Raw genomic sequence first — 25,411 nt, 5'->3', positions numbered from 1 at the left:
TTTTATTTTCATATTTTTGTAATTAATATCTTTGTTCCCACTAGTTTATTTTAAATACTGATGATTGTCAGCTTCTTTCTTTCGTTTTGTTTCTGCAACTCGGTATTTCATTAAATCCCTTGAATACTTCAAAAGAACTGTTATTTTATTTTTGGGGTGGTTTTAAATCAAAAATACTGTTAGTTTATTTTACATTAGAAATAAAATTTACGCTAAATTTGTTTCCTCTTGATGTGTGTGCAGTCCTATCTCTTCCTATTTCTTACTACTTTTTTAAGTGATTTTTTTTTCCTACTTTTCCTACTTTTTTAATTTTTGATTCCTCATTTCCTACTCCCCCCCCCCAAAAAAAAAACCTCTTCGGGGTCTGTACTACGTACGTATGAGTTTTCAACGTACTATTTCATAACGTTTTTGAGTGACGCAAATTTACGCGCATGAAGACATCACAAGAGAATTTGCGATAATTAACTGAGGAGGCATTCAAAATGGATATTTCGGTCATCTATATGTTCTTAGGTGCATATGCATGTACAGATGTGCCGAAAAAACTTGTGAAGTATAAATTGGATGATCGTAAAATAGAAATTTAGGTCGAAATCTATTTTTTTTTTTTTTTGTGATTACAATTCCTTATTCGAAGAAAGGAAGTAAAGTGAAATGAATCAATGATCCTTTAAATCCCTGACAATCTTATCAATACATTTCTGTTTGACTTTTTTTTTTTGCCATCGGCCAACGGCATCGGCCATCGGCCATCGGCCATTTGGAGGAAAACAATCGGCCATCGGCCCTCTTTGAACAATCGGCATCGGCCCATCGGCCAAAAATTGCCATCGAAACAACCCGTCGAGCCCTAGAAACAACCCCATTCGGTTATCAATCGCGTGAATAAAGGCTTAGCCTTTATTAAAATCTGCTTTAAAATAATGTTTTAATTCGAATTCTATGAAACATGGAAGTTCCAAACTCATTCTAGCAGACGCAAAAAAAAAAAAAAAAAACCCTCTTTATTTTTGGTATTAAAGTTTAAATTTTTTAACTATGTTTTCACTGCAAAAATCGCGAAAAACCTTTTAGAGGTTTTCAATTGATATCTTTGTTAATTAATGTCATCCAAAAATGCAACCTAGCTAAGAACACTCTCGATCAACTCGCCTTTCGAACATTTTTTTTTTTTTTTTTTCAAAATCGGTCCATCCGTTTAGGCGCTAGAGTGCGACAGACAGATGCACAGATACACAGACACGTCAAACTTGTAACCCCCTTCCTTTGTGTGTCGGGGTTTAAAAACTAAGAATTAATAAAACTCAGTCTTTCCAGCTAGAGCCATCAGATTAACTTGACATACATAACCCCTACTTTTGGCATAGTTACGTTTTGTGCAAACTTACAGAATGAAAGTTGAAATTCAAACCCGAACTTTTGATAGATGAACTTGAAATTTTGATTTCCACAAAGAACTTATCCTGTAAACCTGGCTGAACTTTGTCAGCACTTTCCTGAACAAAACTTAACCTATTTCCTCATGGAATTAACAATATACAATAACTGTTCGACTGTTTTAATGCGATCGTTTGTGCTTTCTTCGAGGAAGTTTCCGCATGATAATGTGAATAAAAAGTACATACCGCAATCTAAGCTTGTCTGGGTCATTCCAAGAGCACTTCAAAAGGTCAAAACTAGATCCATGAATTAACCGTGGGTAGGAATAACACCGGCAAAAAAACCTACTTCGAAAAAACAAGGTTTCATAGAATGCAAGTTTGAAATGAATGGCGAATTCACCAAAGTACGGAAGCATGGTAACAGGAAAGGATAGATAGTAGAATGTAGCTTTAAATGTGTTGCCAAACCAATGTTAAAATTGTATCAGAAAAATAACAATGACGTAATTCTTGTTATTGCTTTGAAGAATATAGGGATTCTTTTCCTGTCTCCTCCAGCAACAAATTTGTGTAAAGAACAATTTTGCACTATTCTGCCGCGGGTAAGTAAACGGCAGTATCTACAGAAATGAGTTTTCAAGATATTTGAAGAAACGTGTTTTGGATTCAATACTAAACATAGGAAATGTTGGAATGGGGTTGCTTCCGCAATTTTAAAAGTTTTTTTTTTATTTATTTATTTATGAAAGAGCATGCTTAAAAGCATATGATTTAACCATTTTTTAAAATAATTTGACAAAGTTTAATGTTTTTTAACAATTATTTTAAACGGTGCAATTTCCTTTTTTACGCTTCTGCAAATGACATCATAAATGATGAAATGCCATTCACTGATGCCATTAGCGCACAGCGCAATATTTAATTTGCTTCTTTACTCATATGTACTGGCAACGATATGGTGAAAGCAAGCGCAGAGCGCAATATTTCATTCGCTACTGAATTATCATAAGCTGGAAACGTGGTAGACAGCAAGTGTAAAAGCATTCAGCTCACCAGTGGAGATGCGTCAAAGTACATCATTTGTGACGTCAAAAGACCAAGCCTTATTTTTGAAATCGGATATTTAAAAAAAATAATTTAAAATCAAGCGTTGGGAAAATGAAGATATTTCCTCACTCATTGTTTTAATATTATTATTATTATTATTTATTTATTTATTTTTTGCCTATTCTTTCAATTTCAATGACTAAAAGTTGTACTTTTGACTGAAGGAAATAACCCCATTAGTCATTTTCTTCATGCCTTATTTTTATCGGAAAACTGAATAGCAAGCTTGTATAGTAAAAGTAACGTACAATAGTGTACAATAGACAAAAATGCAAAAAAAAAAAAAAACCTTGCAATAGCACATATTTAAAAATTCTTAACTGAACAACATATATATATATATATATATATATATATATATATATATATATATATATATATATATATATATATATATATATATATATATATAATAACTACTTTACAGAATAATCCTAAAAATCGAGAGATTAGTTATGAATCGTTTGTTCTGAATCACGAAGGTTCACTGGAATTACATATATAAGGATGTCAACCATGACATTGCATGAAATACATGCTCCGGTCAGTTAAATTATCTTAATAATGATTTCAGAATCTCCTAGACAAAAATAACGTCCAAAAAAGAAGCGAGTTCAGTTTCTTCCTTTTCGAAGATGTCTATCTCAGTTTGATCAATCCATTCAGTAAGTAACTTATACGCTACACTGAAATCTTAAATTTTCTGAGATGATAGAATGGAATACCGGGCGTATTTCAGTCAACCCGAAGACGAAACCATTTTCACACCAATAAAATAAATCCTAAGAACTTTCGCATAATTCTTGAATATATTCTACCGTGCTAAGCACAAAAGTGGTATCTGCGTTTTCATCAAAAATGAATTACGGTCACCAGGAGCTTCTTTGTCACCTATTTCACCTAAATGCTAAGTTTTATGGTCATTTGTCAATAGGAAATATTTTTTTTTTTTTTTTTTTAAATCTGAAAAAGTTGCATCCGCCTCCAAAATATTTGTCTTTTCTAGGGAAATTAATGCATATGTAATGTAAATTGAGTATAGTGATAAACCAACATAAATAAAGCATAAATTCTCAAGAAAATACAGCACATAGCTATTTCACGGCTACATTACCTCTTCATCAGTGCGGATGAAGAGGCTCCATTGTAGCTTTAAAATGGTTAAATGCTGTAGTTTCTGAAGAATTTGCGCTTCATTTACGTTGGTTTTTCACTTTACTCATATTGTAACACAAAGTTTGAACCACATATGCTCATTTTTCATTTAATGTAAATTGATTTCAAACCATCTTTTCTTTTGGCGAGTTTCCCCAAACCAAAATGAGTTCCCCTGAATTTTTTTTTTTTTTTTTGGAGCAATCACGATTGCTTATTGTTCTCACTTGATCGTCCTTGATGTTGTGGTCTCCTTTTTCAGCTTAGACCAGGGGCCTCTGCAGCACCACCACCCACTGGCGCGGCTCCTCTGGTCCTGCGCACTGTCCCCCAGAATCCACTTCTCCTGGACGGTGGCGTCCATGTCCTGCACACGCATGCTCATACATATTCACACACGCGCGCCTTTACACACATACCTACGTGCACGCACTTAAGCCTACACACACACTCAACTATACACACGTAACCACCCAGGAGGAGGGACGTCCGGGGGGAGGGGGAACTGTTTCTATAAACAGTAACTCTAATGAATAGGGTCTTGTCGTAACTCGTGATTGCGAAAAACATAATTTGAATTCAAAGTTTCAGAATTCAAATTACAGTTGATTGGGGGAAGAGGGTCACGTAGGGTGTCCCAAAAAAATGAAAGTCGTTTTTTTTAAACGAATACCCTCTTATTTTTTTCCTTTTATATCAAAACCGTTGTAAAGAAAGTTTCATGCAATTTGAAGCACGGTAACCCGTGCCGACTTGCACCTAAAGGCCTAATCGTGTAAATAGCACGTGTATTCATAATCAAGCGAACGCTGGCGACGCGATACTTTGCGAAGTTCAAAACAGCTGTAAATAGTGCACAGAAAACATATGTTGGGGGCGGGGGGCTTATCTGTGGCAATTTGCAAACCGTCAAACATGTCAGTACGCATATATTCCTGTCAGCGAGCGCAGTATAGTCCTTCCATAGGGAACGAAACATGGCAGTGAAATTGCAAAGTTTGAAAAAAGAGACATTTTTAATAGGAGTCGTAAAACACCAAACTACGGGCTTGAAACTTCCCTCAAACGGACAAGTTCTGTTTGTTTTGTTTTATCACATTCGAGAAGTAAATTTAACCATCAGTGAAAGTGCAAATCTCGCTATTCGGGAATGCATCATCTTTTGGGAAAAGGCACTTATTCCCACCAAATCGTTGTCAAATTGTGTGAATTAACTTAAAAACCTGAATCAAATTTGGAGAGACTTACAAAAAACTGCAAAAAGTATTCAGGCAGCGCCAACAAGAATTTGAGAGTAAATTAAACAATTTATTCAATATTGCACATGCTGATGGACTTCGGTTGATCAAAATAGAGGAAGATGGGATTTTCTTGCAACTCCAAAAAGAGCCCGGCCGACGTGGTCACTTTAGGTGGAGTGGATAAAAAACTGGCCGACAAAGAGGAAATGGCTCGACTCTGAGCTGTCAAAGAAAACAGGCGCATTAAATACGATTCCGCTTCAACATCCTCGGAATTGTGTGAACCTGTACAAGAAGATTTCTCTTCGAGCTCTAGTGAAAATATTAATTCAGAAAATTTCCCTGAAACATATAAATCAGTACCTGGAACAAGTTTATCAGAACCTGGAACAAGTATATTAGAACCTGGAACAAGTATTCCAGAAACTAGAACAAGTATTATCAGAACCTGGAACAAGTAAATAAGTAATGAGGAGCGATTTTATTACTCCAAAACTAGTTGCTGCATTGGACAGGGGTTCAAGTATACGAGATTATGTGTTTATTCTTAAAGCTACTATTGATGCACTTGGGTGTAACATTGATGAATTTCCCATAGGTAAATCTTCAATTCAAAGAATTCGAACCGAAAAGCGGAAGGAGTACGAGGAAAGAATAAAAATTGGTTTTCAGAACGAGGTACCATATGTAGTGAATTTACCTTGGGATATGAAACTGTTGCCTGCTTTGAGTGCTCAAAAATCAAAAAAAGATCGCTTATCTATAGTTATTTTATATGGATGTGACGAACAATTCATTGCTAAGTTTAAACTGGATAATTAAACAGGAAAAAAAAAAAAAACAAAGGCTGTTCGAAAGGCAGTTTTAGCTTGGAATCTCGAAGATAAAGTTAAAACTCTCTGTTGTGATACTACAGCTCCTTTCAGTGGTTCTTGCGCTATTCATGAGCAAAAATTTGATAGAGAAATGCTTTCCTTTGCTTGCCGCCATCATATATATGAACTGATCTATCCCACTAAAATACAGTGCTATGGAGGAGCTGCGGAGTTGTTCCAAACTGTACCCTATCTTGGAAAATTTACTTGACTTTTACCGTGCTGAACTTACTAATATTACGGTCAGGGATGACTATCAAGAGTTGATAGAACTGTCTATCATATTTTTAGGTGGAGATACAGAAAATGAATTTGAAATAAGATCACCGGGAGTCATGCACAAAGCTCGATGGATGGCTCGAGCGATTTACTCCCTAAAACTATTGCTATTTAGTTCACAGCTAAAATTAGATACGAAGGAAAATGAAGCATTGTTTGATGTCAGTGACAATATACGTGAAACCATGACTTCAATGCAATTTGGAAGTCAAAGCACCCAACAAAGATTTGTGCTTTTTGATAAAAGTGTACGAAAATGTGGACCCAATTATCTCAAAAGCTGCTCTACAAAAATTCATCCAGCTTTTATGGTATGGACAATAATATTTCATTCCTTGATGTGAAAAAAACTGTCTCAATGCTTAGAGCAGTAAACGATGCAGCTGAAAGAGTGGACAAAATGATGCAGGACTTTCATGGTTTGCTAACAGCTTTGAGAAACAAAAACAATCTGTGTTACGTTGTGTTCAAGAGCAGCGGAAGCTCTATCCTGACTGCAAAAAGCAAACATTGAATTACAAATATGTGCAGTAATGTTTCTTGTAGTCTAATATTGTTGTAAATATCTGCTTTAAATAAATTGATGTCGCGTGTGGTAAGGAATTTTACAGTTAGCAATCTTTCCACTGTAGTTGCCGTACAGGGTTTCAGGTCCAACTTTGACCTCAAGTCGGCACGGGTTCCCGTTATTTTATTGCAAGGAAACTTTTTTCTAATGTTTCTGATGTAAAATGGAAAAATTTGGAGGGTATGCATATTTGATTTCACAAATTTTTTTTTCGCCATTATATCTTGGGACACCCTAGGGTCACAGGTTTTTTTTTTAACTCCATCATTGGCCAGAGAAATTGTGTCCGCTTATGAATAATTTGTGGGCTAGTGAAAAGCACAGTTGCAAATCTCAGATCTTAAACAAGGTTCGCTGTAAAAATAAATTGTATGAAATCCTGACAAATACTTCGTGCTTATTTAAAATCAACATCACAGATACCTAAGCAAATTCGTACATTAAACATTATAGTACGAGATCAATTCTTGTTTAAGTGTTCATAGCTGTTCCTTTCTGTAGTACGCACTAACTTTTGAAAATATAGAACTTTTCCCTTTTAAATGCACACTCGGTTGCTTGAAATTGCTAAATGTCCCGTTTTGAGGGTAGAAATAAATGATTACCTCTAGTCTGAAGTCAAATTGAATTGTTAACGAAAACACTGGAAAATGAAACCGGAGCGTAATTTAAACAAAGAAAACTAAATTATATTTTTCATACAATTGTGATTTTTTTTGTTCTAGAGAAAACAGAACGGAAGTTGAAATACCATGGAAGAATGATGTTAAAACCAGTTATCTAAATGATTACAAGATTTGGTGTTTGAATACCGACGAAATTTGATTTCAGAAGCAGGCAGAGGGATTCTGTAAATAAGTCAAAATAATAGTAAATTAGTAATTTGAACGATTTTGATAACCTGCTTTGAATGAAATTTTAAACTCGTAATATTCCAGCTAATGCTTGCTGCTTTCCGTTCCATTTTTTGATAATTAAACTGCCTGTAAATTAGTATTTATGCTTCCTTGGACTTAAGAAAAGCTGACCCCATAAAACTGACTCCTCAGTTCAAATTATACGAGATTGAACATTCCTTCCTCCAGTTTCGCGAACGCTGGTTCATATTTTCGTGATTGCGTTCGCCGAATTTCTTTTTAGAGAAAGAATGGAACACCTCAACAATAGGGTTCACATTAATAAACAAATTCATTCTCTTAATGAGAGCAGCAATCCGTTAGAAAGAGGGGAAAAGGCGATCAGACGTGGTTGGCTACAAGGACATCAGGAAGTACTGCCTCCCCCCCCCTCAAACACCTGTTATGGCATTGTAATGGCAGAGTAGACATCTCGTGTTAACCATACCCGTCACCTTCAAGCCGCCTGACCTTTACACTCTTGCATAGAGGTTACCAAAACTTGCATTCTTAAAGCAGCTTTGGATTTGGTCTTGACAACCACTAAGATTAGTATCATCATAACGGCATAGGCAAGCATGCTAATTTCAAGTTTCGACGCAGAATGAATTCAAACTCAGAGCTCAACCCGTTATACGGCCATTTTTATCTACGAGGGATGTTTTTAAAGTTAGGTCCGTTTTGAAATAAAAAAAAGAACGTGTACAGATAGAACAAAGAAATTTATTGCACAAAAATCTACACCCTTACGCTATTTTTCGACATTGCTTCCGTGATATTTTCAAGCATTTGTCATAGCGTGGTGTAGGTTTTTGTATACCTATTCGTAGAAAATTGCCGACTGTGTAGTCAACCATGGGGTAACATGTTCTCTCAGCTCATAATTGCTGTTGTGCCACAGACCAACTAGGAAAGACTTTAGATGCCGAAACAAATGAAAGATGCTGCGAGCGAGGTGGGGGCAGACCATAGAATGTTCAAAAACGTCCCAGCCAAAGCCCTGTAAGAGTCCTCATGGTTGACACAGACGGCAACTTTGTACGAACAGGTATACAAAACCTGTACCACGCTATGAAAAATGCTTGGAAAATCACGGGAGCAATGTCGAAAAATAGCGTAAGGGTGGTAGTTTTTTGTGCAATAAATTTCTTTGCTCTATCTGTACTCGTTCTTTTTTATTTCAAAACGGGCCTTACTTTAAAAACACTCCTCGTATTAGTGCTGCATTAAAATTGTTTGGATCAAAGTCGGTTAAAGAATAGAAATTCATTTAGACTTTCAGGGTATTGAAACTATTACATTTAACTTGCATCGTAAGCTCCGCCCCCTTTTGTAGGAGTGGAGTATACATTCTTCTCATATTAAAAAATATAATGCAAATTGCTTTCAAGATTTAGAAAAATTAGCTCATGAGATGTGATCAAATAATTTGTTGTGAACATTAATATTTGTTAAAGTTGGTGGGAAAGCATTTTACACTGCCTTCTAATGGATTTTCTCCATAAAATATTTTATTATACGTTTTTCCTTTGCGGTAAATAACTTGCTTCAGACACGTTGTGGTATAATGTAATTTCAGAAAAACAGAAAAGAAAAACCCGTAAACACGATGAATAACGGAATGTTTAAAATATACTAAGCACTTTACAAAATGCACCTAAAAGGACTAAATAACTTTTCTGTGTCAGAAAGGAAAATATTTAAGTATTCCTTACTTTTCAGTAATTGCAAGAAAATGACTCCCCAAACGCGGAAAAGTGCGGCTCAAGTCAGGTAGAGAATGTTTTATGATTATCTAATTTTCTGTCATAAATTTAAGTGCTGAAACATGCATATTTTTCTGCGAAAGTTTGGTTTGAAATGACTTGAGCCACAATTTTCTTCGTTGTGGAGTCATTTTATTGGAATAATTGAAAACTATACAGGAACACTTAAATATTGTCCTTTCTGACCCAGAAAAGTTATTTAGTCCTTTTGGGTGCATTTTGAAAAGTGCTTAGTATTTAAAAAAAAAATCTGTTATTTTATCCGTTTTAGTGTAAATGTATTTCAGAAATAGAATAATGTTACTATCACGAAATTTCACCTCTTTTTCTCATATAAATGCTTTATACTGAAAGGAAAAAAATAAACATATACGTGTCTAAAACTTTAAGCATTTGGCGCTAAAAATTAATCTTTGTTCCCCTCTAGGATTTGTTTGTGTGCTAATTTGATTAGAACAATTTAAACATTAAAAGGTTTGTGAAACTAATTCATATTTCACAATATAAAAGTTGAACCATTGTTTCTGTCACTCGTCTGGTCAGTGCTAATTCTGTATTAGCTACCAGTTTGTTTGGCACTCTAGGCTTCTTTAAGAGGTTTTCTACTCAATCTCAGTCACTCCTATGCCGGGCTGATGAGTGCTAATAAGCACGAAACTGCAGTCCTCGGCTGGAATTGACTGAGCTGGCGGTGTATCTCATGTATTTCTTCCTTAGTCCTGGCTATAGGGCGGTAACTTACTGATTATACAAGTTACTCGTGATAAAGATCCTAATATGCGTCTTTACATAACCCCGTTTTCGATTATTGGCATAAATGAGGATAAAAATCCTAAGAAAGAAGTGATAGTGGATAAATTTCATACTTGCTCCAGAGAAGCCTTGATTCAAAAAAAATTTTTATGATTAGTACTATAAATATTGCTGTTGTAAATCAGCAAAATTTGTAACAATGGGCTTTATAATTAAACATTTAATGGGAAAATTACATGAAATTTTCTGTTATCCAACCTAATTGAAATGCTAAATTTTATTTTATAATTGAATTTTTCAGCGTTAAGTTGTACCTTAAGATTAAACAAATCATTTAGTGAAGTCTCGAAGTCTCTAAGTGTTTTATTTGCTGAGATATAAGCAAAATCAGGCCTAAGATTTTTCCGTGACAATCAGGCCAAGTATAATAAAAGTGCTTAAAAATTACACCAATTCGCTAATCTTAAAACCAGATTAAAAGTTACGGCATTTGTTCCTTTTACCTCTTTCAGTCGCCATTAGCCAGAGACATCAGCGCCTCCTATACTTTATTGGAAATGTAAATATTAAATTCGTTAGTTCATTTCAACATTCAGCTTCTGTTAGGCTAAGGCTGAGCTCGATTCTTCCTTACACAACCGTAATTCTAACAATTTCCCCGCCATTCAACGTTGTTAGATAACTGCTGTAAGGCCTTGATATATGTATTCCTGTGGGCTACTGCGTGTGCAATTAATAGCAAAAATGCACGCTTTGCTTTCATAAGCGTGCGAATACTGTGCCGCTTTCTTGTTTTGAGATAAATGCTTCAACTTCAAATTTCTTTCGTTTCACAGATCTCATTTAAGATTACTGTTTTTGACGAGAACATTCATATGAAAGGTTTTAGTTATGGAATAGAAAAAGGTTTGTATCAGTAACGTTATGTAATTTTATTTATTTATTTATTTTTGAGTGGAGTAAATATTCATAATTAAAGATCATGCATAACAGTATTTTGATTATAATTTTTGAATATGTAGTGTACTGTATACTGATTTTGATTTTGTATTACATATTTTTGTATCTATATTTTTGAATTCGTACCTTCAAACTGTGTACTGATTCCTTTAACAACAAACTGAAATAAAACAATTTCATGTACCCATTTGAGCAACACTTTGTGTAATTATGCTGTACATAATGAACAGCCATAAATGAGAGATTTTTCGGGTTTCTGAAATTAACACGCATTTTTAGAACATGCTACTTGATAAACTTGTTTATATATGATTCGAGGACATTTTGATAAGTGGGAAATGGAGTCGTTTTTCATAGTTTTGGTGAGAATAATTTCATTTAAGTAACCCTGCTGCTTTATTGGTAACCATATGCACGTAGATTTTCCCCTGCTCTTTGTTTATGTTTGCAAAAGAAAAATTTTTTCCTTGCGTAGGCATTGATGCCAAAAATTCGACGCCAGTGGATCAAGATCGCCAATTTCCAAATATCGACATCGTCCCGCGCCATGTACTGGTATTTATCAAAATAATGGAAACACCTTTGAATAAAGTTACATTTTTGAATTTGATTCCTAAGTAATTAAAGAATAAAACTAGATGTCTGTTTTTTTATAAATAGCAATGTACATATTCTGGTAGTATATGGTGGCTTAATTGAAACTCTGGAAGTCTTGGACTTTTTTCAAGCAAGTGAAATAAATGTCAGATCTCTCAAATTTTAAAAGAGGCCAAATTGTTGGAGCGCGTCTAGCTAAAGCAAGTGTAACCATAGGCGGATTTAGGACTGAGTTCCTGGGAGGGCAGGATTTTTTTTTTTTTTTTTTTTTTTGGAGCAACATTTTTAATTGCCCTCCCCCCTCCCATGTTTTTGTCTGTTTTCTGTGAGGCGTAAGGCCATTCTTTACTTTATGTGTCGTTTTCATTACTGTGTGTAATCATGCTGTCCTTTTTAAATTGACCTTAAAAGAGAGGGGGCTGGTATTAAGAGAGTGACGCAGTACTCCCTTTTAAGTGGGATATAGTATATCTCCAGTTTTAGGGGGGCCCGGGGGTTACTCCCCCGGAGGAAATTATCTAAAATGGATATAAAATTCTGCATTTTGAGGTCTTATAAGGGTTAATTGGAAATAATAGGCAAATATTTTTTTTTCTTAAGTTTTACGCTTTAAAAGTGCTTTCTGATGCAAGTTAATACTTTAAAAGAAATGGTGCACTGATTTAGAGAATAGGTATCAAGAGAGTAACATACTACCCATTTGGACAATTCTTAATTTATACACTTGATAAGAAAAAAAATTGAAGCACACTTTGCTTAGGAGTTTCAAAGACTTGTCTAATTATTTTCAAGGTTTCGTTGGTTAGATTGGGTTTTTGGCTCAAGAGCCCTTGTAGGCTATACTGCGCCAATTCTTTTTAGGGATTTTAGAACCTATCAATAATTTGCACTTTCCAGTCTCTGAAATTGAGTAGTAGATTATACAGTTGTACAGTATTGTTCAAACTTTGTCAGAAACGGCTATTTTAAGTTTAAAAGAAAAAATCAACTTTAATTTCCTATTCAAAAAAGAAAAAATCATGATATTTTTTTTTTGTTATAAGATTTTGGAAGATAAGTTGTTACTATATAAACTCCTCACTCCTCCCAAAACTGGGGGGCGTTGTCACCTTTGCCCCCCCCCTCCCGATAAATCCACTCATGCTCTTCTGAACTATTCAAAAACGAAAAAATAATGATTTTTTTAAAAATTTTTGGAAGATGTGTTGTTACTACATAAAGTCCTCCCAAAACTGGGGGGGGGCATTGCCCCCCTCTGACCCTCCATAAATCCGCCTATGAGTGTAACTGAAACATCTCAACTTTTTGGCGTTTCTAGAGGTACAGTATCTAAATTCATGGCATCATACACACAGCGTGGTAAGACAAACTCGGCAAAGCGAAATAGTGGACGCAAGGAGAAGCTTAAGAAAAGAAACCGACGCGTATTGAAGAGGATTGTAATGTCTAAAAAGTGAACAATTGCAGCTAAAGTGACCTTAAAATGCAATCACCATGAGTGATTACAGCCAGAAGGCACCTTTATTAACAGAACATTTACGGCAGAGTAGTGATTCCTAACACACTTGCCACAAAATGTTTCCATTATTTTGATAACTACCTGCATTACTCCTAACAACTCCGTATCAATCGCCAATTTTTGGCAATCTTTTCATTCTGGCATTGTAAGCCATGTCAAAATAGATGTCGCGTGGGAGAATTATCATAACACGTAACAAGCCAAATTGGCGAACTAATTTTCCATTGCTAAAACTGCTGTAGCCATTTCTATTCATCGTGCTGTAATTTTGCATTTCAATGGAATTTCTATTGTTTTTTAACGAGTTATTATATTTATTTAGAGGGTTACTTTACTTTTTGATGCCTTGATTCTCATATGACATATTTTTCATTTAAATGGAACTTAAAAATTTTGTTCAATGGTTTATTTTACCTGAAAATTAAACATTTAATTTTTTTCAGCAACACTGTTTTTGGCAACATTTGATATAGTCCAGTTATATTAGACATTAAAATCGCAAAGTGCGATGTAGTTCTAATTTTTTAATATATGTTGTTTGGGTCAGTTAGGGTAGTGTAAAGCTAAGTTTGCAGTTTTCGAAAACCTGTGCTCGCTGCTTAATTCGCGAAAAACTGCGAAATTTTCGGACTTTTTTTAGTTTTTCCTTTATAACTCCTAAACTACCCAACTTTTGATATTAAATGTGCATACCTATTTTTAAAGACATTAAATTTTGAACAATTTAAGCTGAAGTGGCGTTCTGTATGACCAATAGCTTAGGAGATATCGTACTTCAAAAATTGGCTATTTTTGGCGCAAAATTAAAAAATTATGCTTTGATCACATTCTACGTCAAATATAGACGTGAATTCAAACTCTGAAAATAAAAACTGGGCATACTGTTGCAGTACATTTAATTGGTTTTCATTTAAGCCAAAAACGAAGTCCTCTACAGCACAGATGCGTTGCAGCTAGCGGGCGCGGTCTTGAAGACACACGGAGCCATTTAATTGTCCATGGGCACGACAAAAAAAAAAAAAAAAAAAAAACGAAGTCTGTAGATTCAGTAGTTCTTTAACAATTACAAAGCAGACGAATAATCGGAAAATTCTATTTTTGATGTAATGAGACAAACTACTTTTTAAGACAATATGGACGATCTTATGCTAAAAAAGGGGGCAAAGAATGATATAATAAGATTCTAATGTGTGTGTATATAAGTTATGTGTGCTGGCAAAACAGAGCGGTTATAAAAAAAATTTAAAAGGCCAATAGTTTACAGCCCTATGACAGGTAACGGTAACGCAAGGTTCCCCTACTTATCTATGCCTTTCACATTGATGAATTTTCGGCCGTATTTCGTTTTTCGACTGGAAAGTTATCTACCGAGTTTGATTTTGAATAGATTAAATTTTTTAACAAAAGACTTTCAGTACAAAACACTTCCCATTAGAATAAGAGATATATCGATGAAAGAAAAAAACAGAATGATTTCAAAAGGGTGAAAGTGTTTTTTCACGTTAGTTTTATCATTAAAACGTATCATAAAAGTTAACTGCAATTAATGTCTAGGTTTTTATGGTGTATTTGATGGGTACGATCGTACTCCCGAACAAAAAAAAGAAGGTAGTGATGGACCGTTTTTTTTTTCATTTTTGTCGCTCAGAATAGCACAGATGTTGTGGGCAGTCCTTTCAAATGGCAGATTGCGCAAAGCTGAGCAGCTAAGACCAGTTCTATAACAACAGCATGCTCCCATACATCCCTTCTTGCACTAAAATGAGAGAAATCTGAAAAGAACGGGTGAGGCTGGATCGTTCAATGTAGTGATTGGTGACGAACCAATCTCAAAATTTATGTTGATCTTCGACCAACTCCGCTCAGGCATCCTTCTCCTCTGCCAACCATTTGTTTACTTGTCAGTAGCTACTCCTTTGGTTGAAGACTAACAAAGACGGTTCACAGTTGCATTACATTCTTCTTTGAGAAACAGGCGGAACTGAATACTGTCGCAGGATATTGGAAGGATGCCTTATTTCTATACACAGCAATAGCTCCATCTCTACAGCTTCGACTAACAACAGGAACATTAAAAGTAATCATAATGAAAATTTTGAATCAAGGCCTCTCTGGAGCAAGCATGATATTAATTGCTTTCTTAGGAGTTGCATCCTTATCTTTATGCATAAATGGCTAATCTCTGTCTGGATGTCCGGGGTAAACTTCAAAACTACTGGAGGGATTTTAACCATTTTTTTTTACCAAAGATAGCTACATAATCGGAGAACAACTTAGGCTATAATTTATTGCTAAAAAACTTAGTTTAAGAACGTCGTGATCGAAAACAGTAAATGTCATGTAATTTCCACATCAAATGATTAAAGATTAAACCCATTGTTTCGAAAATTCGTTGCCTAACAACAGGAACATTAAAAGTAATCATAATGTAAATTTTGAATCAAGGCCTCTCTGGAGCAAGCATGACATTTATAGCTTTCTTAGGAATTGCACCCTCATCTTTATACATAAAGGGATACTTCTGTCCGGATGTCCGGGGTAAACTTCAAAACTACTGGACGGATTTTAACCATTTTTTCACCATAGATAGTTACATCACCATATATAGAGTAAAGAAATATACATAGAGAGGTCCGTCTATGGTAAAAAGGAGATGAAATTGAAGCCGGAATTGTGGGGTACAGCGGTGCAATGATTAGCGGGGTTATGATAACGTGATCGCTTCGCGAGTATAGTTTTCACCAATCTTGCAAAGAGACCGTATAAAATAGCTGGTGGATTGGTTTGCATTTTAATTCATGTATTATTGCAATTTCAAAAACGTGCCCCATAAACTTGCAACAATATCTAAAATAAAATTAACAATCAATTGAGATTCCGTAATGGAATGTTTGGAATCAAGATGTATCATAAAATACTTAGCAAGAAGCTAAGGATGTTTGGATAGAGCGGTGCAACTTCCGGCTTCAATTTTTTAGTACAGCAGGGCCTCTCTATGTAATTTCTTTACTCTATGTGATTAAACATAAAACCCATTGTTAAAAAAATTCGTTGCCTAACAACAGCAATATTAAAAGTAATCATAATGAAAATTTTGAATCAAGGCTTCTCCGGAGTAAACATGAGTTTAAAGTTATTTAAACATTTGCAAACTCTGCTTTTCGCACCCTGATTGTAGGAGAGCTTTAGTTCAGAGTTAAAGCTTATAGTAGAGAGCTTTTTTTTTTCCTTTTGTGTGTGTGTGTGTACTATTTAATTAAATGAAGAACGCGCACGGTTTTTTTAGTGATCTTTGTTTTAGTTAGTTCATATTTTGGAAATTCTTCAAAATTTTAATATGCTTAAATTCGTGCTTTCGCTTCTAAATGAATATTCGTTGGTTCTTTACACTTATTGCTATTTTACTTTTATGGGTAAGGAAGAAGCTCGATTTTTCATCACGTCAAAGCGGCTGTGTTTTGAGTTCTTTCAGTTAAAACAGAAAACGAAAGAAAATAGCGATTGTTTCTTACAATTATTACTGACCCAGGCAACGCCGGGTACATTTGCTAGCAGGTAAATAAGCGTTTTTATTCGTTTTGTTTGGCGAAACACTTAGAAAACACGCCAAATGTTCCACGTTTTGATAATTCTCCCTGTCGCCTCTCCACTATAGTTTAAGCAAACCTAACACGGCAGCATTGTGAAGATTACGCTGTTCCTAATAGCAACATTATGAAGTTGCTAGGTTAGGTTAGGTTAGCCAGGGTTTCTCATCGGGGGGGGGGGGGGGGGGGGCATGGCGCAGATTGCGCCATTGAAATTTTTAGGTGGTGTTTTGAGGGGTATTTTTTTTTGTTGAGGGAGCTCCTGCTTTGAGGGGGTCTTCGCGATGTTTAGGGGGGTGCTCCCTTGAACTTAGGGGGGCACCCCTGGGTTAGCCGCAACTTCAGTAAGATTGAGAAAACTACTATAACATATGACAAGACTTAGTAATTGTTTTTTTCCCTTACTGTTATTGTTAAATTTAGGCCTAGGAAATATGAAACTTCATGCGCTGTATTGAAAATAAACCAATATGTAATATGAAAGGATTAAAAGAAGTGCTAAACGTTCTAATTGGAACAAACAACGGACAGGAAAGTGGATATTCATGTGACAGCGAAGGAAAACAATCGATTGACAAAGGAGAAAACGTACATGGCCTTGGTGAAAACATGAAAAGTAAGACCTTATTTCAAAATATGGGTGATTCTAAAAAAAACTGACATTCTTCAATCACATTTTATAAAAAAATAAAAATGCTGAAAAAAAAAACTCAGAAAAAAAAAGTATTTACTCTTTGTTAGGAACATATTAAGAGAAAAATAGAGGGAACTCACTTTAACTATGTTACACCCTCAAAAGAGGGGGTCAAATTTTCATACAGCAAAAGACTGACAATCAGCACCAGGAGAGTTACAAAATGAATTTCTTCATGGGATGTAACTATTGTAATAAATAAATAACTGAAGCCCAAATCAAAAAGTATGGTTATTAAATGACAAAACAAAATTTATGTAAAACCTGCCTTAACGAACACCCCCAATTTCTTCGAGTACAAGTCCCACATAGTTTTTTCCATATTATTCACTCTGAATTGCTTACACTCCGAATAAAGGGCATTCATTTTAACGAAAAAACAATCGATTGCTACGTTAAAACTTTCTGTAAGTTAGCCATACACAGTATGATAAAATTTACAAAAAGAAAATTTATCTTATCATTTCATGCGAATTGTTATGGTTCAGGAAATACAAACATAAAGCAAAAAGGGAATCTTCACCAACCTATTCGAGCAAAACATTTAGATTAAAAAAAATGTCTAACCAATAAATCGCTTTTGGAGCAATTCGTCTGAGCAGCAACAACAAAATAATAATAATAATAATAATAATAATAATAATAATAATGATAATAATAATAAATAAATAGAATTATTCCACTGATGCAATTTTTATTTATCGTTTGCCAAATTTAACTTTCTTTTTTTTCAATCAATCTATTTTCCAACTAATGTATTGGAAATAAATCCTTCTATTCTACGGGATGCATTACCAGTGCTTGAGAAATAATGCTAACAGAGAGGTTTTTTTAGGACAGGAGTATGACTTTGTTTAGGGCAGGAGTATGGCATTTTCCATACAATTTTCCTGTAGCGTAAGCCCAGGATTGTAATTAAGGTAACTAATGTTATTTTTCGACTCTAACCTCTTGATTCAACTACACACTATGAGTAGAATTATTATTTTTCTTTTATTTAACATAGAAATTTTTTCCAGGACAATGACAGAAAAAATGTTACATGCCCATTTTTGAACTTCAAAGTTTTAGTAAGAACAGCAGACGAATCATATGAACTTAATACTCAAGGAATCTAACAAAATAGTGATAATAAACAGTGTTTTAGCACAGTAAATCAAAAATTCCCTTTTTTAATCTACAATAATTGAACTCATTCCTAGGAAAGGAAAATGACATGAAACCTGGGGACAAAGTTTAAAATGATGTACCTTGATGATTTAAATAATTTAATTTATTTAAAGAATGCTATTTTACACCTTTTAAGTATGCTTAATTTTGTACTACAAATTGAACTTGTGGAATGTTGATATAAAATTTTTAAATATTTTAAGTTCACTTGAAAAACGGATGAGGACACGACAAAAGTGTCACTTTCTGGTTATTAAAAAAATTTTCTAGAAAAAACTAAATGAGTTATTTTTTTAAATAAGAGTAGAATAACATCAGATAAGTTATTTCTAACTATTAAAAAAAATGAAAACACTTTCTGAGCTAAACAATTTTTGTGTTAAGCTGCTGGTACATAATATTGTTAGGATTTTGGAGAATCACCCATATACTTTTTCACTAATTCTAGTTGTACTTTTGCAAAGAAATATGCTAATGATCCGATATATTTATTTGGTGGATTATTAAGTGTTTCAATGGAGTTTATATTCTTCATATAAGCTAGACTCACCAACAACTAGATTTATTTATTTATTGTATTTCATTTTATTTTTTATTTCTCAAATGAAGCAAATAGAATAACTCAATAAGAAATAGTACATGATTCAGTAAGTTACCGCCTTATAGCCAGGGCTAAGGCAGAAATACATGAAATACACCGCCAGCTCAGTCAATTCCAGCCGAGGACTGCAGTTTCGTGCTCATTAGCACTCATCAGCCCGGCATAGGATTAACTGAGCTGGAGGTGGAAAACAACTTAAGGAAGCCAAGAGTGCCAAACAAACTGGTAGCTAACATAAAATTAGCACTGACCAGACGAGTGACCGAAACAATAGTTCGGTTCAACTCGAATCTATGCCGGGCTGATGAGTGCTAATAAGCACGAAACTGCAGTCCTCGGCTGGAATTGACTGAGCTGGCGGTGTATTTCAAGTACATGATTGTTTAAAAGGCGTTTTGTGCGTACAAAAAGACAAAAGAAAAAGTCTGGCATTAATTAGTTGATAATTGCAATAACATTCCAGTTCTGTATCTTTCCTTCACAGGCAGATGAGGTGCGCACAATTGCCGGATTGGGTAGGATAATTCTTCGCACAGCAAGTTTTCAGTTTTTAATTTGAAAAATTAATAATTATTCAGATGTTTTGTGTAGCAACTTTTGAATGTCTTATTTTTCACAAGTTGAAAAAATGAGCAAGGTTGTGGTTATATTTAAGATATTAAACCTCTGTGGAGTTAAGTGCGCTAAGTCTGCCCACTTTTCCCTGCTTTATGCCTCTTCAAACACGCTCCCTCCGAAATTTTTTGGCAGTGTAATTCGAAAAACGGTTGGGTTTATAGACTGTATTGGGGAAAATGACCTTTCTTCATAATAATTTACCCACATTAAAAAAAATAATAAATAACTCATTTTGATAAATTCTTAAACTTATTATTCGGAACTCCAATAAACTATGGAGGGCGCTGCAACCGATGTCTAATGGCGGAAGAAAAAGGTAAAACAAACAAATGCCGTAACTTATAACTTATTTTGAAGCTTAGTGACTGACAGTAATTTTTCGTCGTATTTGTGGGAAGCTTTCTTTTCTATTCCTTTGAAATTACATTACATCAAAAACTGTCTGAAGCCTGTAATTTATCACAAAGAAAACACTTGGAACGGAATGTTTTACCTTTTTCAGTTGTATTGTTAACCACCGCAAGGTAGCGTATTCGAGCTCTGGAGTTGCGAATACTTTGTTTGAGCTAAGTAAAATTGAACGTCTTTGAAGTTCACGAAGGGACCCTGCTATGAGAAAGAAGTTTTCATGGAGGAGGGAGGGGGGTCCTTTTATCGTTTGTACACACTTTGGGGCTCTATTATTGTTGTACATTTTCTTACTATGTAAATTAAAAACTACCAGGTAGTTTAGCAAAAAATAAGTACTATGTCATGTAAATATATGGTTGACTTCCCTTTTTTTTTAATCATTTTAGCTTAAATAATTTTCGAGAAATCATTGGATGTATTTTATTTGTAAACAGGGTGCATATTGCTGTTTTAGTATTTTTTAAAGTTTGTTTGATTGTATATAATTTACTACTGAGTTTTTGATCTGTAACACTTTTCAGAAGTGCCTTGCCAAGCAAATTATCCTAGCAATAAATTTAAAACCGACAATTCTGTTGAAAGAGATAGTTATTCTTTAAATCTGAACAATAAAGGTGCAGCTATGAAACAAATTCCACTGGCGGTCGTACGTCAAGGTAAGAACTTCCAATCTTTATTTAAAAATTATAATATTTATTTAACTTTAAACATGCGCATCGCTGAAAATTCCCATGCCATGTTTGAGGTTTTAATCCTTTTGCATCCTGTAAATGTTTTAATTATTTTGAAAGCAGGAAAGTATTTTAACAGATGCTTAACTATCCTTGAATAGTTTTATTTTATTCTTCACTTTAATGATTTCCTTATTTCTAAAGTTTATTTTAGTTGTTAGTTCATTCAATGGAAAATCAACCAACTAAAAAAAAAAAAAAAAGCATTTTACGTTCATAGTCTAAGATTTCAATGAAACATGGCGTGAAAAAAATCCTGGGAATTTTTTCTTTTCCAGACTTATCTAAGAACCCTGTATTGATACCAAGTACTTATTTCTGTTAACTTTAGATATTAATGACAGAATGTAAGTACGAATATACTTTGAGTGACAATAACAGTATTTGCTAGTGGTACCCAGTTTTTGACTCTTTCCAGAAATTAATGTATCCAATAAATTCCAAAACACTGTCCTAATTTGTGGCAACACTGGTGCTGATCTCGGTTGCTATCATGACTTCGGATATATATGAGCTCTAATATAATTCTATGTTTTATCTACTCAATAATCATTGAAAAGATTTTTTTCTTTCCTTTTGTTAAAATGTGACAATATAATTCACTTTTATTCACATAATTTACAATGTTTGTTGTAATGCATTCGCTAACATTGTAAATGAATTAATTTTAAGTAATTAGTATTTTTTGAATTTCTTACATGAAAAAGCTACTATTTTAACAGTTGTTTATTTAAATGCAATATTATTTTGCTTGAAGATTTAAATAATACCTTTGTACTGAAAAGTAAAAGATAACAGTACAACATAAACATGCAGTTTCCCGCAAATTTGTGCATATTCACGTTGTATTATTATCTTTTATTTTACTTACTGATTGATTCAACATCTTGTTGTAGGAAGCAAAAACGTTTATGTTAATAAACCGTGTAAAATTCCTGTTTGCAAAAGAAAATCAGATATGCTTCTTTCATCAAATCCTTCAGCTCAAGTTGTTTTATCGGAAAGAAAAATGGAAATAAAAGAATTAGAAAGTCAAATATTCTGCTTGAAAGAAAAAATTAAAGTAAGTTAAATTTTTAGTGCAGTAAAACCTGGAAAGTTGACCACCCTTGTAAGTTGACCACCTGCCTAAGTTGACCACTATTTTCAGGAACAGAAATCATAGCATTCAACCTCTATAAGTTGACCACTAAGTAGTGCACCGCAAGTGGTCAACTTGCACAGGTTTCACTGTACATGGCAATAGTAGGGGAACAGGGAGCAAAATGAAATGGCGAGGAAAAGTGAAATATTTTCTCTACTTTTAGCTCCACCTATCTGTTATTATTTTAACTACATAGTACCGTATGAGGCAGTGAGAAGCAAAGGGATGCAAGTGGATATTTTCAAGTTTTGAGAAAAATGCGTTTAAAGATTAGCTCCTAGGTAGGCTTTCATTGAAATGTTTTTCTAAATCATGCTCTATAGCAGCAACTACCAGGGGTACTAGTACCATCTCTTGCCCCAAAACAGAGGAGAGGTTCACCTACCATGTGTACTGGTTAGCTCCAAATTTTTACATTTGCCACTTACATCCCTTTACTTCTCATTGCTTCATACGTAGTCTATTCCAGTTAGGAAAAAAATACCGCCGAAGATTCAAACATTTTGTAATACAAGCAATTTTTAAAAAATGATACTCGCATTGTAATATTTTGCTGTAGGTCAAAAATTATTTTTGTTACTGTAAAATGATAAAATTATTGTTATTAACATTTTAAATATTAATTGAAACCTCCTAATATTCAATGCAGTATTAATTTAGTTAATATTAAGCTTATTTGTATTTTAAATAAAATGTACAATTAATCAATTACATTATCAAGTAGTTCATTTACATTCCATCATTTAGTAATTCACTTATTCATTCATTCACTTATTTTCTTATTTATTCATTCTTTTATTCGCTCATTTTTTTCCTTCAAAAAAAAAAAAAGATTTATTCATTTAACTATTCGTTTATAAATATTGTTTCATTATATCTTTATTTATTCATTCAAAATTCTATTTACTGATTCTTTTGATCAAAAATATGTCGTTTTATAATCGAATAGAAAATATTTCATTAAAAATATTTTATTTTTTACTTGGTCTCCATGAAAAAAAAGGGGAAATGTTTCCACTTTTTTTCTTAAAGACTCAAATTTACTGCCAAAAATTGAAAATACTATTTCAACGCAAGTTTTATTATAAAATAGAATGTTTTTTCTTTTTGTACTGTAATTTTCAAAACAAATTTTCAACTTATTCATTTTGAAAAAAAAAAAAAAAAAAAAACTCCCTAATCTTAACCATTTCACTTTGCCCTACATTCCCCTATTTATGCCTTATCTTCACTTGTATTGTAGTTCATTGTTTGTTATTGTAAAAATGATGAAAATTGATGAAAATGAATAAAAATGATGAAAAAGTTGGCAAAATTTCAAAGCACTCGGATGATTGCTTCTTGGTGCGTCGATTTTTTTGTTATAGAGTGTAATGAAATTAGCAGAATTTTATCCTTTTTTGGGAATTGTAATTGTATGAACTGAAATGTTAAATTTTTTTGCACAAAAACTGTCTCAAAACGTTTTAGTATTTTCAGGCTATTTAATTTTGAAAATCACCATTTAATTTTTAATTGAGTTACAAATTCGTATCTTATAGCTTACAACCTTTGTAGTGCTGTCTTCGTGCACGTTCAGCTTTTCCTTTATACACTATTCAGTCTGTAATAAATTTGCTTTATTTTAACGATGGTAAGACATTATGTTCAAAACACTAACCGAACCACGTTAGGTGTCAAAATAAATATGCGTAAACATGCCCCGGGTGTCCGGGGCAAGTTTACGCAAACAACTTGGACTTAAAAATAATTTTTTTAACGGTTAAAAACACAAAGTTTTATTTTGACAAAATTTTACCAATACATAAACACATTTCAAATGTTAAGACAACAAAAATTAAAGTTGGTAAAAACATAATGATTGAACCCAACAAGTGCATGATACTTATTTGCGAAGATCAATAGAAGACAAGTAGTGAAATCTTTTAAACGATCCATTGAAAAACTGGTTGTGAAATTTTTGACTCTACAAAAATGCTTTTAAAATGACCCAATAAATCTTTGCAAAGGAGGAATAAAATGAATAATTTTAGAAGAAGAAAAACTCAAATTTTTTAGGATTTAGATTTTAAGTTATTACTATTTTTGGAAGTAAGTAACTTTGCTTTAAAATGATTAGAAACTTGAATAATAAAGTACAACCTTTGTAATTGCATAAATTGAATTAAAAGCGATAATCACAGCCAAAAAATTATCACAATTGAAAATGAATGTAACTGAATTATTTTGTAGGAAACTTTTTTTGGATTTTAGAAGATGTAAATGTGATTATTAATTAACTAAAACTTATCAGCTGCTTATATCCAAATTTTATGAAAATGAATAATGTACTAGAAACATGCTTTAAGGTTTATGTAGAAGCATACTTCCTAATAAATTTTAAGTAAATCAATGAAATTGTCGGCTAAGATGAGTAACTTTTTTTTAAAGAAAGATTTTAGACAATTTCTGTCATTCAGCTTGTGGTCCCTACTCTGAGAGAGGATTCCTTTTATTTGAAAACACTTTGGGGAAATTATTACATTAATTTTCATTCTGTATCACATAATGTGTTTACAATGCTGTAAATCTAAACACACTTGTTTATTTTCACTTATTTCTTTTAAATATTTTTTGCATTGCAGGAACTTAAGATGGAAAATAAAACTTTAGTTGATATTCAAGCGAGGCAAGATAGGGAGATACGAAAGTATGAAACAGGTATTGCAGACATACCATCTTTGATGAAAGATCATAAAGAAGAAAAGAAAGTTCTGGAACTAAACCTGAGTTCTCTCAAAAATGAATTAAAGTGAGAGTAACATTTATTTTTAGTATGTTTAGGTGATTTTAATACTAATTATAACTCTCTCTCTGTCTAATTCTTTTTGTGTATACTTGTATGTGCGTGTGTATAAAAAGCAAACGTTTTGGTTCCCAGAAATGTTTTTTTTTTTTTTAAGTTTACAATCTTTAGATGAGATGTAGTTTAGCTTGGTTTCACTCCAGCTGTTCCAAATTTGGAGAAGAAATTTAGTGCAGAGTAGCATGTACTGCCGTGAAGGTAAAGCACAGCAGTATCTGCAGAGATGTGTTTCTGAGATATTTGAAGAAACAGACACGAAAGTTGATACTTCATAACATCATGATACATGATGGTTCCTCGTATTCGAATGTATAGCAGCTAAAAGGCAAACTTTAAAATTCTGGGAATAAAGTGCGAATATGTATAAGTAAAAAGTCACATCCGTGCAAACTTCACATTCGTATGCTTTCTCCTGACACTGCTGCTAATATTGTACCTCTCAGTTACAGGGGCGTATTGGGTCCCCCAAGAGGACGCCAGCCTTGACTTCCAAAGGGCGCAAAAAA

General features: G+C 33.6%; 1 protein-coding gene across 1 annotated transcript in view; it reads left to right on the top strand.

The window, feature by feature from the left end:
• The window catches only part of LOC129224852 (uncharacterized), a 156,860-nt gene extending 132,005 nt beyond the window's left edge, over nt 1-24,855 (top strand). Inside the window, exon 11 of the mRNA XM_054859398.1 lies at nt 24,685-24,855. Within this exon, the coding sequence (XP_054715373.1) occupies nt 24,685-24,855 (171 nt within the window). The remainder of the gene's footprint in view (nt 1-24,684) is intronic.
• The last annotated feature ends 556 nt before the right edge of the window (nt 24,856-25,411 follow it).

Source organism: Uloborus diversus, chromosome 6 (assembly GCF_026930045.1).
Source record: "Uloborus diversus isolate 005 chromosome 6, Udiv.v.3.1, whole genome shotgun sequence".
Classification (NCBI taxonomy): domain Eukaryota; kingdom Metazoa; phylum Arthropoda; class Arachnida; order Araneae; family Uloboridae; genus Uloborus; species Uloborus diversus.
Note: the sequence above shows the minus strand (reverse complement) of the source record. Positions and strands in the feature narration are given on the sequence as shown.